The sequence below is a fragment of the Ranitomeya variabilis genome, chromosome 2, assembly GCF_051348905.1.
Source record: "Ranitomeya variabilis isolate aRanVar5 chromosome 2, aRanVar5.hap1, whole genome shotgun sequence".
Taxonomy (NCBI): Eukaryota; Metazoa; Chordata; class Amphibia; order Anura; family Dendrobatidae; genus Ranitomeya; species Ranitomeya variabilis.
Window position 1 is genome coordinate 894,964,616 of NC_135233.1, and position 15,057 is coordinate 894,979,672.

General features: G+C 43.4%; 1 protein-coding gene across 6 annotated transcripts in view; it reads right to left on the minus strand.

Moving 5' to 3' along the window:
- Window positions 1-15,057, minus strand: part of PIK3CA (phosphatidylinositol-4,5-bisphosphate 3-kinase catalytic subunit alpha) — a 95,266-nt gene that overhangs the window by 67,682 nt on the left and 12,527 nt on the right. For all 6 annotated transcript variants that reach the window (XM_077290495.1, XM_077290494.1, XM_077290489.1 and 3 more), the window contains 6 exons: window positions 11,941-12,150; window positions 8,796-9,046; window positions 8,250-8,495; window positions 8,079-8,164; window positions 4,773-4,878; window positions 1,443-1,595 (listed from right to left, as the gene is read on the minus strand). In XM_077290495.1, coding sequence (XP_077146610.1) covers window positions 1,443-1,595; window positions 4,773-4,878; window positions 8,079-8,164; window positions 8,250-8,495; window positions 8,796-9,046; window positions 11,941-12,150 — 1,052 coding nt within the window. The remainder of the gene's footprint in view (window positions 1-1,442; window positions 1,596-4,772; window positions 4,879-8,078; window positions 8,165-8,249; window positions 8,496-8,795; window positions 9,047-11,940; window positions 12,151-15,057) is intronic.

The following is a 15,057-nucleotide window of genomic DNA, read 5'->3' on the forward strand; positions in this document are numbered from 1 at the left end:
GCATTAATTTCCAATAATAGAAAGGAAATATACTTTTCTTAATCATGTATTTGAGAAATGTTTTATTATTTGGTCTCCTTTTACATCATGACTTTTCTAAGGTAGTGAAAGGTCCCCTTTAAAAATCACCCATCACTAATGTGGCAGTGCCATTTTTATTAAAGTGACAATTCAGCATTCCTTTTGTTTTATTTCCCATCTGTTAGCTTCCAGTATTGTACGTACAGTGTTTTCATTCAAATACTTAGCAGTCGGTCTTCTGACTTTTCCAGCATCTTGTGACAATTGTAACCAGCCAATTCTGTATGGACTGGAAATAACCCTCAGTGTAAGTCTATGAGACTCAACAAGGCTTTGAGACTTACATTAACAAATTAAGTAACAGTCAGCTGTGGGAGCCAGCAAGAAAGTGCTGCAATCACAAGATGAAAGAGGACCAGAGAAGCACGAGGAGAAGTGGAAGACAGTACCGGTAAGTATTTAAATGGACTGAACATGCATTACTGATAGCTAATGGATAAGAAAAACAAAACAAAAAACACTGGAGAACGCTGGTTCTTTCATAAAAGAACGTACAGTCCCAGTCGTCGTGATTTTTATTTATTTTTTAAAACAGAAGTTACTTACAAAAGTGCACAGAACATTCCATAATGATCCCCAAAAATATCGGGCCTTAACACCCATATTGTGGGCTCTCGGAATGCAGAGCAGGAGCCTAAAATTCTCAGAGGTCCGTCTCACAATGAAACTGCAAGATCTGCTACCTTGCTTATTAAGCAGTAACATTCCTAGAGCAGTTACTATTTGGTCACTGCCAGTAAACGTAAAAGATGAGGCAGAGCTCGGTTAGTACAAAGAGCGAGATCTTGCGCTTTCACTGGGAGAGGAGGCGAAGAGGTTTGTAGGATCTTGCCCTTTTCTGGGACATCAGGGAGTGTATATAAAAATAAACAGTCTGGGGCTTCCCACTAATTAAATAGAAAAAGCAGCCCCAGACTGGTGGTAGGTAGTCAATAAGATAGTGAAGGACTGTAGATTTGTTGGTGATTGGTTAAATTATTTTGGATGGGAGGATAGTTGTTCTGGGACGGTTCGGAAACACTGGCCTACACTACGGATACATGAATCTAAATAAACCCTATTTATAAGCATGACCCTTCTGACGTACACATGGCTTTCCACACAATTACTTGCCCCATGAGATCCAGCTACTGTATGTAAGGCTTTGAGCCGACATACTTGTTACTGCCTGATTTTAGGCGTCACGTTGTGTAAATACTGATTTTGAGTGGATTTTTTTTCCCTGTTCTGCAGTTTTGGTCCACATCTTAGAAATCTCATAAAATGGGTATCTGTCTATCAAACATTTTTAGAATACAATGCTCAACGTGAAACACAAACATAGTATTCCACTGACTAAAGAAGGATAAAGATCTTAGTACCTTGTTTGGATTGGACCCTGTGACTCCGATCGGATTGAGCAAGTCTTCTAATCCATGAGGTACAGGCCACAAGTTCAATGCCATTTTCCCAGAGACTAATGTATCTGTGTAATCAAACAAGTTTATATTGCCCCATGCCAACGGGCAGTGTTCCTGTGGGCGGATGAAACGTAAGCATTAGAATGGCAATGATCTCATCCATACGTGTAAGGATTGCTTACTTCTTGGTCTATTAGTGACAAACACCTGACTGAGGTCAGGAAAAGAAGCTTGGGAACTACAGGATTCCAGGTTACATGAAGCACAGGCTCACAAATTTACTGCCACACACGACTTACAGGTGTTGTTCCATGTACATCATTTCTTACCTACCCATAGGACAGAGGTTCAAGTGATAAATGAATGATTTTGGAGGGCCAGGCTGCTGAGACTCCCACAAAGTGTCCAATGTGAATAGTCATAGTGAGCATGTGCGACCACTGCTCTCACAGACACTGAAAACAGAACATAGGGGCTTTGGGAATCCCATTCTCCCAGCAATCATACATTTATCACCTTTCCTGTAGACAGACGATATTTGTTCTCATCAGACAAACCTTTTACCCACAACTAGATGAGGGAGTTAACGTTATTGGAAAAGCAAATCCTATAAACGTTTAGAAAGACAGTGATTGGGAGAAGGGCTGAAGCCAGACATCCACATCTCTGCATCTGTAAATATGTGACACTAGATGGAGGCCAGATGCTATTGCATCAGGAGGGCGGTAATGTCACGATGGGGGCAGGCATGCGGCGCTGTTACCTAATGGCATCCTGTGATAATCTAATGACTTTTGCATCATGGACTCATGTGCTTGACGCCTACGCTTATACAGGTCCTTCTCAAAAAATTAGCATATAGTGTTAAATTTCATTATTTACCATAATGTAATGATTACAATTAAACTTTCATATATTATAGATTCATTATCCACCAACTGAAATTTGTCAGGTCTTTTATTGTTTTAATACTGATGATTTTGGCATACAACTCCTGAAAACCCAAAAAACCTGTCTCAATAAATTAGCATATCAAGAAAAGGTTCTCTAAACGACCTATTACCCTAATCTTCTGAATCAACTAATTAACTCTAAACACATGCAAAAGATACCTGAGGCTTTTAAAAACTCCCTGCCTGGTTCATTACTCAAAACCCCCATCATGGGTAAGACTAGCGACCTGACAGATGTCAAGAAGGCCATCATTGACACCCTCAAGCAAGAGGGTAAGACCCAGAAAGAAATTTCTCAACAAATAGGCTGTTCCCAGAGTGCTGTATCAAGGCACCTCAATGGTAAGTCTGTTGGAAGGAAACAATGTGGCAGAAAACGCTGTACAACGAGAAGAGGTGACCGGACCCTGAGGAAGATTGTGGAGAAGGACCGATTCCAGACCTTGGGGAACCTGAGGAAGCAGTGGACTGAGTCTGGTGTGGAAACATCCAGAGCCACCGTGCAAAGGCGTGTGCAGGAAATGGGCTACAGGTGCCGCATTCCCCAGGTAAAGCCACTTTTGAACCATAAACAGCGGCAGAAGCGCCTGACCTGGGCTACAGAGAAGCAGCACTGGACTGTTGCTAAGTGGTCCCAAGTACTTTTTTCTGATGAAAGCAAATTTTGCATGTCATTCGGAAATCAAGGTGCCAGAGTCTGGAGGAAGACTGGGGAGAAGGAAATGCCAAAATGCCTGAAGTCCAGTGTCAAGTACCCAGTCAGTGATGGTGTGGGGTGCCATGTCAGCTGCTGGTGTTGGTCCACTGTGTTTCATCAAGGGCAGGGTCAATGCAGCTAGCTATCAGGAGATTTTGGAGCACTTCATGCTTCCTGGCACCTGCTCACAGTGCCAAAACCACTGGTAAATGGTTTACGGACCATGGTATTACTGTGCTCAATTGGCCTGCCAACTCTCCTGACCTGAACCCCATAGAGAATCTGTGGGATATTGTGAAGAGAAAGTTGAGAGACGCAAGACCCAACACTCTGGATGAGCTTAAGGCCGCTATTGAAGCATCCTGGGCCTCCATAACATCTCAGCAGTGTCACAGGCTGATTGCCTCCATGCCACGCCGCATTGAAGCAGTCATTTCTGCCAAAGGATTCCCGACCAAGTATTGAGTGCATAACTGAACATTATTATTTGATGGTTTTTTTGTTTGTAATTAAAAAACACTTTTATTTGATTGGACGGTTGAAATATGCTAATTTATTGAGACAGGTTTTTTGGGTTATCAGGAGTTGTATGCCAAAATCATCAGTATTAAAACAATAAAAGACCTGACAAATTTCAGTTGGTGGATAATGAATCTATAATATATGAAAGTTTAATTGTAATCATTACATTATGGTAAATAATGAAATTTAACACTATATGCTAATTTTTTGAGAAGGACCTGTATGCATTGTTTTTGTCCCAGCGATGCTGTTGCTCTACAAGAGACTCGTGTGCCCGTTGTTGTCTTCGACGTTGTGTCCTTGCTGCTTTCATTCATTGTCATTGGCGTACTTTTTAGGAGGAGCCATGTTAGCGTTATTTGCTTTTTAAAAAGGAGTTTTCCCAAGAAAAAAGTTCATTTTAAAAATTGTCTGTATCTGACCATGTACAGAGCACACCACAGCTCCTGGGCAGGGGAGGAAGCAAAAGACAATACTGAAATTACAACCCGAGATCGCAGAGGATAAATTTAGTGAGGTAAAACATTTTTTAAAAACAGTCAGTGAAATATTTTACCTCACAAAATGAATCCTCTGTGATCCCCTGCTGTAATGTCAATATTGTCTTTTGCTTCCTCCCCTGCTCAGGAGATGTGGTATGCTGCGTACACGGTCAGGCAATTTTTAGAATTAACTTTCTTTCATGGGAAGCCCCCATTAATGTGACCGGCTTCCTCTGCCTGTAGACACGTCGCGCATCTGCCACATGATTTACTGCACCTGCGTGTAATTCACGCAAGAGCAGTGAGTAAGACCGCCACCATCCTTGTTAGCGGCAGTCACACATTAAAAGAGCGCACACGCTCCTCCTGTACAAAGGAGAGAGAGAGAGAGAGAGAGAGAGAGAGAGAGAGAGAGAGAGAGAGAGAGAGAGAGAGAGAGAGAGAGAGAGAGAGAGAGAGAGAGAGAGAGAGAGAGAGAGAGAGAGAGAGAGAGAGAGAGAGAGAGAGAGAGAGAGAGGGCAATTATATAAATAGATATGTTGAGCAGCAAAGGTCGTTGGGTAGACAAATATAACTCCAGATTACATCCACAGCTAAAATACATGGATCAAAAAGTCTGAAATCCTACAACACTTACTTCTTTAGCTCCTTTTCTGCCTTTTACTGAACAGATGGAAAGACAAAGGCGAGCTGCCCTGGGTAAATCTGGGATGAACATATCGTACAAAAGCCATTCATTCCACCTGGAAAGAGAGGACAATTTTTTATTTGAAGCAAATAAAGGAAAAGAAAAATATCACTTAAGTAAGATATAGCTCATAAAACACACTTATGTGAGACTAGATGGTGGCCTGATTCTAACGTATCGGGTATTCTAGAATATGCATGTCCACGTAGTATATTGCCCAGCCCCGTAGTATATCGCCCAGCCCACGTAGTATATCGCCCATCCCACGTAGTATATCGCCCATCCCACGTAGTATATTGCCCAGCCCACGTAGTATATTGCCCAGCCACGTAGTATATTGGCCAGTCACATAGTACACAGCACAGAGTCACGTAGTATATTGCCCAGCGACGTAGTATATTGCCCAGCGACGTAGTATATTGCCCAGCGACGTAGTATATTGCCCAGCGACGTAGTATATTGCCCAGCGACGTAGTATATTGCCCAGCGACGTAGTATATTGCCCAGCGACGTAGTATATTGCCCAGCGACGTAGTATATTGCCCAGCGACGTAGTATATTGCCCAGCGACGTAGTATATTGCCCAGCGACGTAGTATATTGCCCAGCGACGTAGTATATTGCCCAGCGACGTAGTATATTGCCCAGTTACGTAGTATATTGCCCAGTTACGTAGTATACAGCACAGAGCCACGTAGTATATTGCACAGCGACGTAGTATACAGCACAGAGCCACGTAGTATATTGCCCAGCCACGTAGTATATTGGCCAGTCACGTAGTATATTGGCCAGCAACACAGTATATTGCCCAGCCACGTATGTCACAGGTTAAAAAAAATAAAATAAACATATACTCACCTTCCGAGGGCCCCTTGTAGTTCTGTCGCCTCCTTCTCGCGCAGGACCTGTGATGACGTCGCAGTCACATGAAGGTGTCGCGGTCACATGACCGTGACGTCACGGCAGGTCCTTCTCGCAGACCATCCTTGCCACCGGAACCTGCCGCTTGCATGGAGCGGGTCACCGGAGCGTCGCGAGAAGCGGGAAAGGCGGCGGAAGGTGAGTATATAATGATTTTTTATTTTTTTTTAACTATTAACATTAGATCTTTTTACTATTGACGCTGCATAGGCAGCATCAATAGTAAAAACTTGGTCACACAGGGTTAATAGCGGCGGTAACAGAGTGAGTTACCCGCGGCATAACGCGGTCCGCTACCGCTGGCATTAACCCTGTGTGAGCGGTGACTGCGGGGATTATGGAGCGGGCGCCGGGCACTGACTGCAGGGGAGTAGGGAGGGACTAATCGGACTGTGGCCGTCGCTGAATGGTCGCAGCAGCCATGACAGGCAGCTGGCGAGACCAATCAGCGACTTGGATTCCATGACAGACAGAGGCCGCGACCAATGAATATGCGTGACAGAAAGACAGACAGAAGGACAGACAGACAGACGGAAGTACCCCTTAGACAATTATATAGTAGATTGTGATCAAGCACTGATGCACACTTACTGGTTTATCAAAAAATGTTTTTTTCATCAAATCACTAGTATACTCACTGCAATCCTAACACTACATATTTATGCTGCACCTAAAATGATAAATTTGGGGTAAATTAAGCATGGATGCTCAAAGAGTTTATCTGGGACTTATTTTTTTTATGGGGCTAAAAACTATTTACTTGTGGGTAGTTACTAACTAGCTGCCTGTTTTGTCCTGCAAGCTCTCCTGACTCAGGGTGGTGACGGAGCTCCTGCCAGCGATTCTCCGGGTTCCTGTGCTGCCATGTCCACAGAGGAGCTCCTTCACTTCTAGTCTGCTTCGTATATAGGGCATCACTGCCATCATCTTGATGATCTACAACTGGCTACCACAGTTGGGTAGCGAGGAACCGGCTGTTAATCAGCATGACATTGGCAGTGGTGCCACATCGGTAGAGCAGAGCGAAAGAGAAAAAGCTGCTCTATCTCCTTGGCAGAACAGGAAGCATTTAAGTCATAAAGTGTAAAAAAAATACTTCAGAAACTATTAAATTTGGCTTAAGCATTTACAATAATGAAATGGTACTAACAATGATAAATGTGGCCCATAATTAAAAGAGGAGTATTCACAATTGTCATACTAACATTTTTTTTCCCTACAAGCTCCTATAAAATCCCATGAAAGTCTCACCTAGTCACATTTTATAAGGCTATATGCACACGTTGCAGAATTGCAGCGGAAATTTCAGCAGCAATTCCGCAACTCCCTACCGCGGGAAATAAGCATGCGGAATTGGCATGCGTATTCCCACTAAACACTAGCGTTTTGCAAGCATAATTAGCTTACAGAATGCTAGCGTTTTCCAAGCGATCTGTAGCATCGCTTAGAAAACTGATTGACAGGTTGGTCACACTTGTCAAACAAGTGTTTGACAAGTGTGACCAACTTTTTACTATTGATGCTGCCTATGCAACATCAATAGTAAAAAGGTATAATGGAAAAAAAAAAAAAAAAAAAAAAAGTGATATTCTCACCTTCTGGTGGCCCCGGCAGCCTTCCTGCTCCTCGTAATGCTCCTGGCAGCTCCCATTCCCAGCGATGCCTTGCGACAAAGACCCCAGATGACGTAGCATCACGCGAGACCGCTACGTCATCACTGGTCATTGTCGCAAGGCATCACTGGGAACCGGAGCTGCCGGGAGCATCGCTAAGGCCTGGGCTGGATCCAGGGGCCGCCAGAAGGTGAGGATATAACTTTATTTACAAATTTTTTTTTTTTTTTTTTTGTAAGAGCCTGGAAGAGTCTCCTCTCCTCCACTCTGGGTACTATCCGCACATGATCCGCTTACTTTGAGCATGGTGGGCATAGACACATGCGGAAAGTAAGCGGATCAATGCATTCCTATGTGTGCTGAATCGCCGCGATTCCGCACAAAAAATATGCAGCATGCTCATTCTTCCACGATGCGATTCCGCGGCAGAAAAATACGCAGCATTAGCACAGCATTGCGGAATGCCATTGAATTCAATGGGTTGTGTTGTGCATGTGTTTTCGCCGTGCCAAAAACGCATACATTCCGTAACGTGTGCACATAGCCTTACAGCTTAGCAGCTGCATATGGATGAAACTAAAGAGGACTATATACAGTTTTCACAACTTTCTTTTAGAGTACATCATAGCAAGGGAAATTAGACAGTAGGAAAGTCTAAATGCAAAAAAAAAAAAAAATTACATGAAGCTCTTCCCAAACGAGACCACAATAAAATAAATCACCTTGGATTTGAGCAGGGGACCCGCTGAGTGTTCACGTTGTCACACAATGGCTCAGCTCCATGAAACATACCAGTACGAACATAGATCTAAAGCAAATGAGGGTTACAAAAAAATTAACATGGCACAAACAAAAAAACAAAAGCAAAAACTCTACATGAATGATAAAAGTACCTTATCGATATCTCGGATATTTACGTTGACATAGGTAGCACAGAGAATTTTTATTCTAAGAGTACTGTTGATCGCCCATAGAGATTTAGCAGAAGCTTCTCCATTCATGTAAGGTGTTGCTGTCGAAATTCTTCTTGAATATGAGGGCATAGTGAAGGTGTCAACTGGGATCTGGTTGTATAAGCTGTCCTTGGCCATCAACATTAAATTGGGCATCCGGCCAAGCATAATGCAGCTTCTGATATACTGAAAAAAAAAATTTAAAAAAATAAAATAACAGAGATATATATATATATATATATATATATATATATATATATATATATATATATATATATATATATATATATATATATATACACACTGCATACATTGGAGATTACAAAATAAGCCACCATTTAGAACACCTACCGTATGTATTCCTAAAGTGTAAAAGTGCACGCAAATTTATGCAACACTTGCTCAAAACATACAGCTATGTATGTGGGGTAAACTAAAATAAGGATTAATATGAGAATCAAAGGGCGTTAATAGAGGTCTGCTCACCTTATACTGACTCAGCGGATATTTTTCCAGCAAGTATTCATCACATCCGCAAACTTTTAGTATATATTTCCCCTGGTACTCCAGGACACAAAGCTTGAGCTGCTCATTGGACAGTAGCATACTCCGTGTCTTTTTCCTTATCGCTTCTGCTATTACATGTTCTGGTACACAATCGTGGCTGATTTTTAAAGAATACTTCTGCTTTTCATTGTTAGGGGACACAATGACCCAAATGACCACAATTATATGCCCTGTAGTAGGAATGAAGTAGTTAATGAGGATTAGAAGAACAAATTGTATGAGAATCTATATATACATACATATATTCATCTAAGGGTCACTTCCGTCTGTCTGCCACGGAAATCACACGTCGCTGACCAATCAGTGGTGGGCACAGTTCGGCCGCAAATTCGCCCCTTCCTACTGTCATTGCCCCCTCCAGTCAGCGCTCACAGGGTTAAGCCGCGGTGTAACGCAGTCCATTAACGCTGCTATTAACCCTGTGTGACCAACTTTTTACTATTGAAGCTGCCTATGCAGCATCAATAGTAAAAAGATCTAATGTTAAAAAATAATAAAAAAATAAAATAAAATCATATTCTCACCTTCCGTCGCCTTTCCCGCTGCTCCTCGCGACGCTCCGGTCCATGTATTGCGGTCTCGCGAGATGATAACTTAGCGGTCTCGCGAGACCGCTATGTCATCATCTCGCGAGACCGCAATGCATTCTTGGGACCGAAGCGTCGCGAGAAGCATCAGTAAACGCCTGGGCTGCATCCGGGGGCCGACGGAAGGCAAGTATATAACTATTTTTTATTTTAATTCTTTTTTTTTTTAACAGGGATATGGTGCCCACATTGTTATATACTACGTGGGCTGTGTTAGATACTGCATGGGCTGTGTTATACACTACGTGGCTGGGCAATATACTACGTGGCTGGGCAATATACTACGGGGGCTGTGCTATATACTACGGGGGCTGTGCTATATACTACGTGCGCAGTGCAATATACTACGTGGGCTGTGCAATATACTACGTGGGATGTATGCTACTTGGCTGTGCTATATTTCTCTGCTGTATCTGTGCATCATGAATCGTGGTATGTGTTAAAGAGGGGGGCTCACTTTCGCCCGGGCACTCAAAAACATGGAGCAGGCCCTGGCTTTACTGATTGTTCGTGACCGGGCGTGACTAATTAGCGACAGGCGCAGTCCGGCGAATTGGCATGGAATTTGTACCACGCTTCGCTAATTGGTCACGCCCAGCCAGCCGAATCCTGCGTATAAATTGCATTATTCTGAAAACTTCATAAATAAACTACATACATATTCTAGAATACCCGATGCGTTAGAAATCGGGCCACCATCTAGTATTTCTATAATGCGACTTTGGCTGCGGCACTTGTAACAAGACCAAGGTTCGCTCGGTGCTGCTACACTGCAACACAATAGAAGTGAATGGGTTATACCAAGAGCCCTGCTTGTCACAGTCAGAAGTCCAAACACGTGAGGCTTTTAGTCACCTAAGTGATCACAGTCGCAGTACCCTCGAGGGTCACAATGTGACCCACATACACTTATGTTGCACTGCAATGTAGAAGTGGCACTGAGTGAACCTTGGTCGTACGACAAGCGACACAACCAACATTGCCGTGTAGCCATAGCCTTAATATAGGAGACCACCACACACTGAATGCAGTTATAAGATAAGATATTCTGCTTTGATAGCTGACATTATACACGGCAAAGCGGATTTTATCAGGGCAAATGAGATTTACAGATAACAACATGATCCTGAAAGCCTAATGTGACATTTTCAAAGGCTTTTGAGATGTTAAAAGTCAAGGTTATATACACACATTGCTGAAAGAAACGCATGTTTAATGCAAATTTTTAGCTGCGTTTTACAGTAGCAGTAAACTGTATGAGATTTCCTAAATCTCACGCACACATCTTGTTTTTTTTGTCCTCAGTATTTTGTGTTATACCTTGGTTTTTGCCAAATGCAGCATGTCACTTCCTTCAGCGTTTTTCACCCATTAAAAGCAAAGACAGGTAAAAAAGAAAACGCTGCAAAAACACAGGTATTAGGTTTTGCTGCATTTATGGTGCCAAAACCTGATGAAGTAGAATCAGATTATTTGTATGCAGTAAACTTTATCAGCATGCACAAGAGACAAAAGTGCCTTGATAAAAAAACACTGAAAAAAAAAAACGCAAGAAAAAAAATGCAGCAAAACCTGCTTTTTTTGAGGCAAGTTTCTTACTCCCAAGAGAGTAGGTTTTGCCTTAGGAAAAAAAAAAAAAACACATCAACACAACATGTGAACGTAGCCTTATGGTATGTAATGTGCTGTCAAATTAACATTTGCCACATCTGTACGCCCCAGAAAGATTGAATCAAGAGATTTTCACTCCCAAGTTGTTGAAGTCACTCCTAGATCTCTATAAAGTTACAATAATGTGGATAAAATAGGCAGCAAATCTGTCATTTTAACAGAGAATATGCCCAAGAATAGACTTAAAGGAGTATTCCCATCTCCAAGATCCTATCCCAATAAGTAGTAGGAGTAATCAATAATATTATTAATATTGACAAATACCTCCAATTAGAAATTTAGTATAGTTCTTCAAATTCGCTTACCCCATGTGCAGGGCATTGCAGTAGCTTAGGTGTCTATGGTTACAACCACTCACATAGTAACATCTATTACACCTACTACATACACATTGGGATAGGATCTTGAAGATGGAAATACCCGATTAAAGTGATAGTTCTATCTGGGACAACATCAGAAAGTGCCATACATGTTCCATAGCTTCTAGTTGAAGCCACATCTACAATGTTTGTTGCTCCAATAGAAATGAATGGAGGGAGCCATGTACACAAGTGCACATCTATATTCCTGACGGGGGGCAGCGGGGCCCTGTTCTATCAAGAACAAATGTTAGACCCCATCTAGGAAATATCCTATAGAAGATGAGACAACCCCATTACCTGTATTCCCAATTATAGCAAGATCTAAAATATAAATCATGTCTCCACAACATTGCAAAACGAAAAATAACTTCTGAAGAGTCCGTCTGGTATTAACATGAGCCATGGAGCATCTGGCAGATCTTCTATTGTGGAGTAATCACGTACCTTTGTCCAGTTTGCTTTCTATGTGCTTGGGAAGCTCTGAAGAGGATTCTACATTGGGAGGGTAAACATAAAGTGCTCGACTGATTGGGCCATTTGCATCACGAAGTTCCACTGCATCTTTACAGACATTGAGAATATTCTTCCTGAAGTCCTGAACCTCTGGATCCTTTACCATGTCAAACTCACAAACAGGCATTCCTATTGCAAAACCTGGAAAAATATTGTCAAGTAAAATAACAATCTCTACATACATTATGTAAGGTTATACAGAAACACAAGCTACACTTACACCTAGCGCTCAATACATGAAAATGCAAGCCGTCACTGAACCCATAGAACTCTACACATGCCTGCTGAAACAGTCAGACCGTCCGAGGAGAGAAGGCACATAATGGCATTCATATGACAGCATGCTGTGAGCTATGTCTGCAGAGATCACCTACAATGGCGAAATAGTCTACTGAAGTGTCGCTTCCTGACAGCACTGGGAGCATCTATGAAGACAAGTGCGAAGAGGGAATGGATGTCTTTGCTGTGACTACTTGGAGAAACAGGCTACTGAGAAAGGAGAAGGACTCGAAGGAGGGTCCTTACTGTGCTCACTAGAGGGAGCTTGTTGGGACTACAGGGGAAGCAATTGCATGCAAAGGATATCAGTGTGACTACCATTAAAGTCTGCTCTAACAATAGTAATTCGACTTTAAATTAGGAGTAGGGAACCTTAGGCCTGCAATGTCATTTCATCCCGCCCTGTTTTGCTGGCTCTTTAAAGGGAATCTGTCACCTCAATTTTGCCCTATAAGCTGCGGCCACTGCCATCAGGCGCTTATCTACAGCATTCTGTAATGCCGTAGATAAGCCCCCGATGTAACCTGAAAGGTAAGATAAACACATTAAATTATACTCACCTGGGCGGTCGTGGTTCTGTTTGAGTCCGATGGGCATCGCTGTCCGGGGCCTCTCATCTTCATTGCTTCCTGTCGCGGCTCCGGCGTACTTTATCCCCCCTGTTGAGGGTAGAGCACAGTACTGCAGTGCGCAGGTGCTGGGGCTCTCTGACCTTTCCCGGCGCCTGCGCACTGCAGTACTTTGCTCTGCCCTCAACAGGACAGATAAAGTACACCTGCGCAGGAGCCGCAGCGTGAAGACAAGAAGAGGATGTCATCGTATGAAGATGGGAGGCCCCGGAACGGGACGCCCATCGGACTCAAACAGAACCAGGACCGCCCAGGTGAGTATAATCTAACGTGTTTTTCTTATCTTTCAGGTAAGGGTACTGTCACACAGTGCAATTTTGATCGCTACGACGGTACGATTCGTGACGTTCTAGCGATATCGTTACGATATCGCAGTGTCTGACACGCAGCAGCGATCAGGGACCCTTGCTGAGAATCGTACGTCGTAGCAGATCGTTTGGAACTTTCTTTCGTCGCTTGATCACCCGCTGACATCGCTGGATCGTTGTGTGTGACACCGATCCAGCGATGTGTTCGCTTGTAACCAGGGTAAACATCGGGTAACTAAGCGCAGGGCCGCGCTTAGTAACCCGATGGTTACCAGCGTAAACGTAAAAAAAAAACAAACAGTACATACTCACATTCCGGTGTCTGTCCTCCGGCGTCTCAGCTTCTCTGCACTGTGAGCGCCTGCCGGCCGGAAAGCGAGCACAGCGGTGACGTCACCGCTCTGCTTTCCGGCTATGGTGCTTACACAGTGGAGAGAAGCAGAACGCCGGGGGACAGACACCGGAATGTAAGTATGTACTGTTTGTTTTTTTTACGTTTACGCTGGTAACCAGGGTAAACATCGGGTTACTAAGCGCGGCCCTGCGCTTAGTAACCCGATGTTTACCCTGGTTACCCGGGGACTTCGGCATCGCTCCAGCACCGTGATTGCAACGTGTGACCGCAGTCTACGACGCTGGAGCGATAATCATACGACGCTGCGACGTCACGGATCGTGCCGTCGTAGCGATCAAAATTGCACTGTGACAGTACCCTTACACCAGGGGCTTATCTACAGCATTACAGAATGCTGTAGATAAGCCCCCTAATGGCGGTGGCCGCAGCTTATAGGGCAAAATGGAGGTGACAGACTCCCTTTAGAAGAGTTGTCCAGCCTTGGGGTACAAGTCTGCAGTCTCTGTATGTGACTGCAGACTTTGGGTTCCTTACAAACATCTCTAGTGCCAGCAGCGTAACTGCAATTGCCTAAGCGACTTGTATACATGTGGTTCAGTGCCGACTAGATGTGCGAGACCTCACTCAATTCAAGTGTATTGAGCGAGGCCAGACATGTCTACTCGGAATGTGGACAGAAGCATGCAAATCGCGTACTGGCCATCATATGACCGCCTGCTCACAGAACAGGAAAATCCTCACAGCGGGCACGTGAGGATTCATAATTCTGCAATTAGATTGCCTGCAGACTAGTACCCCAAGGCTGGGCAACTCCTTTAATTCCTACCTAGACTGCGATCAAACACACTCAGCATTTACTACGGAGCGCTGTGACAGACGCAACAAAGGTTTGTGTCCTGACCAAGACCTCTCTAATGTGTATGGAGGGAGGCCTTTACCCTTCAGAGCAATCTTGCATATGATAAGGATTTGAATTTTATTATGAAGCCCAGTGACTATTGTGGAAATAAGTATTGCACACAGAAATATGAAACTGCTACTGTAGAAGTATCACCAATTGGTCGCCCACGATGAGTCTACATGCCAGCACTATTAATTTGCTATATCATATGAATAAATTTGAAATGAATTTGAGTTCTCAAAATAATTTTGGCATGCAGCTAAATAATTGTGTCTTTTATTTTTTTAATTATTTAGGGAGCGAAGCAAAGCATTTACGAGTAAAAAGCCGCATAGTTTTGGCATAACTGGTGTCTTTGCTAGAATCATGCGAGTTTTGGCGTTCTCACACCATTTTCGCCCAGCTCTGACAAAGTGAGTGGAGCGAAGGTTTGATAGGTGTGTGATGACTAAAAAAAATCATCAAAAAACTAAGAAACAGCATCCAGCGGTTAGGAAACAACAAATCTTACTTCAGTGTGGGCTGGAGTTATACGTCACTTGCCCGCCGCTCGTGATTAATGAAGAAGCACATGCC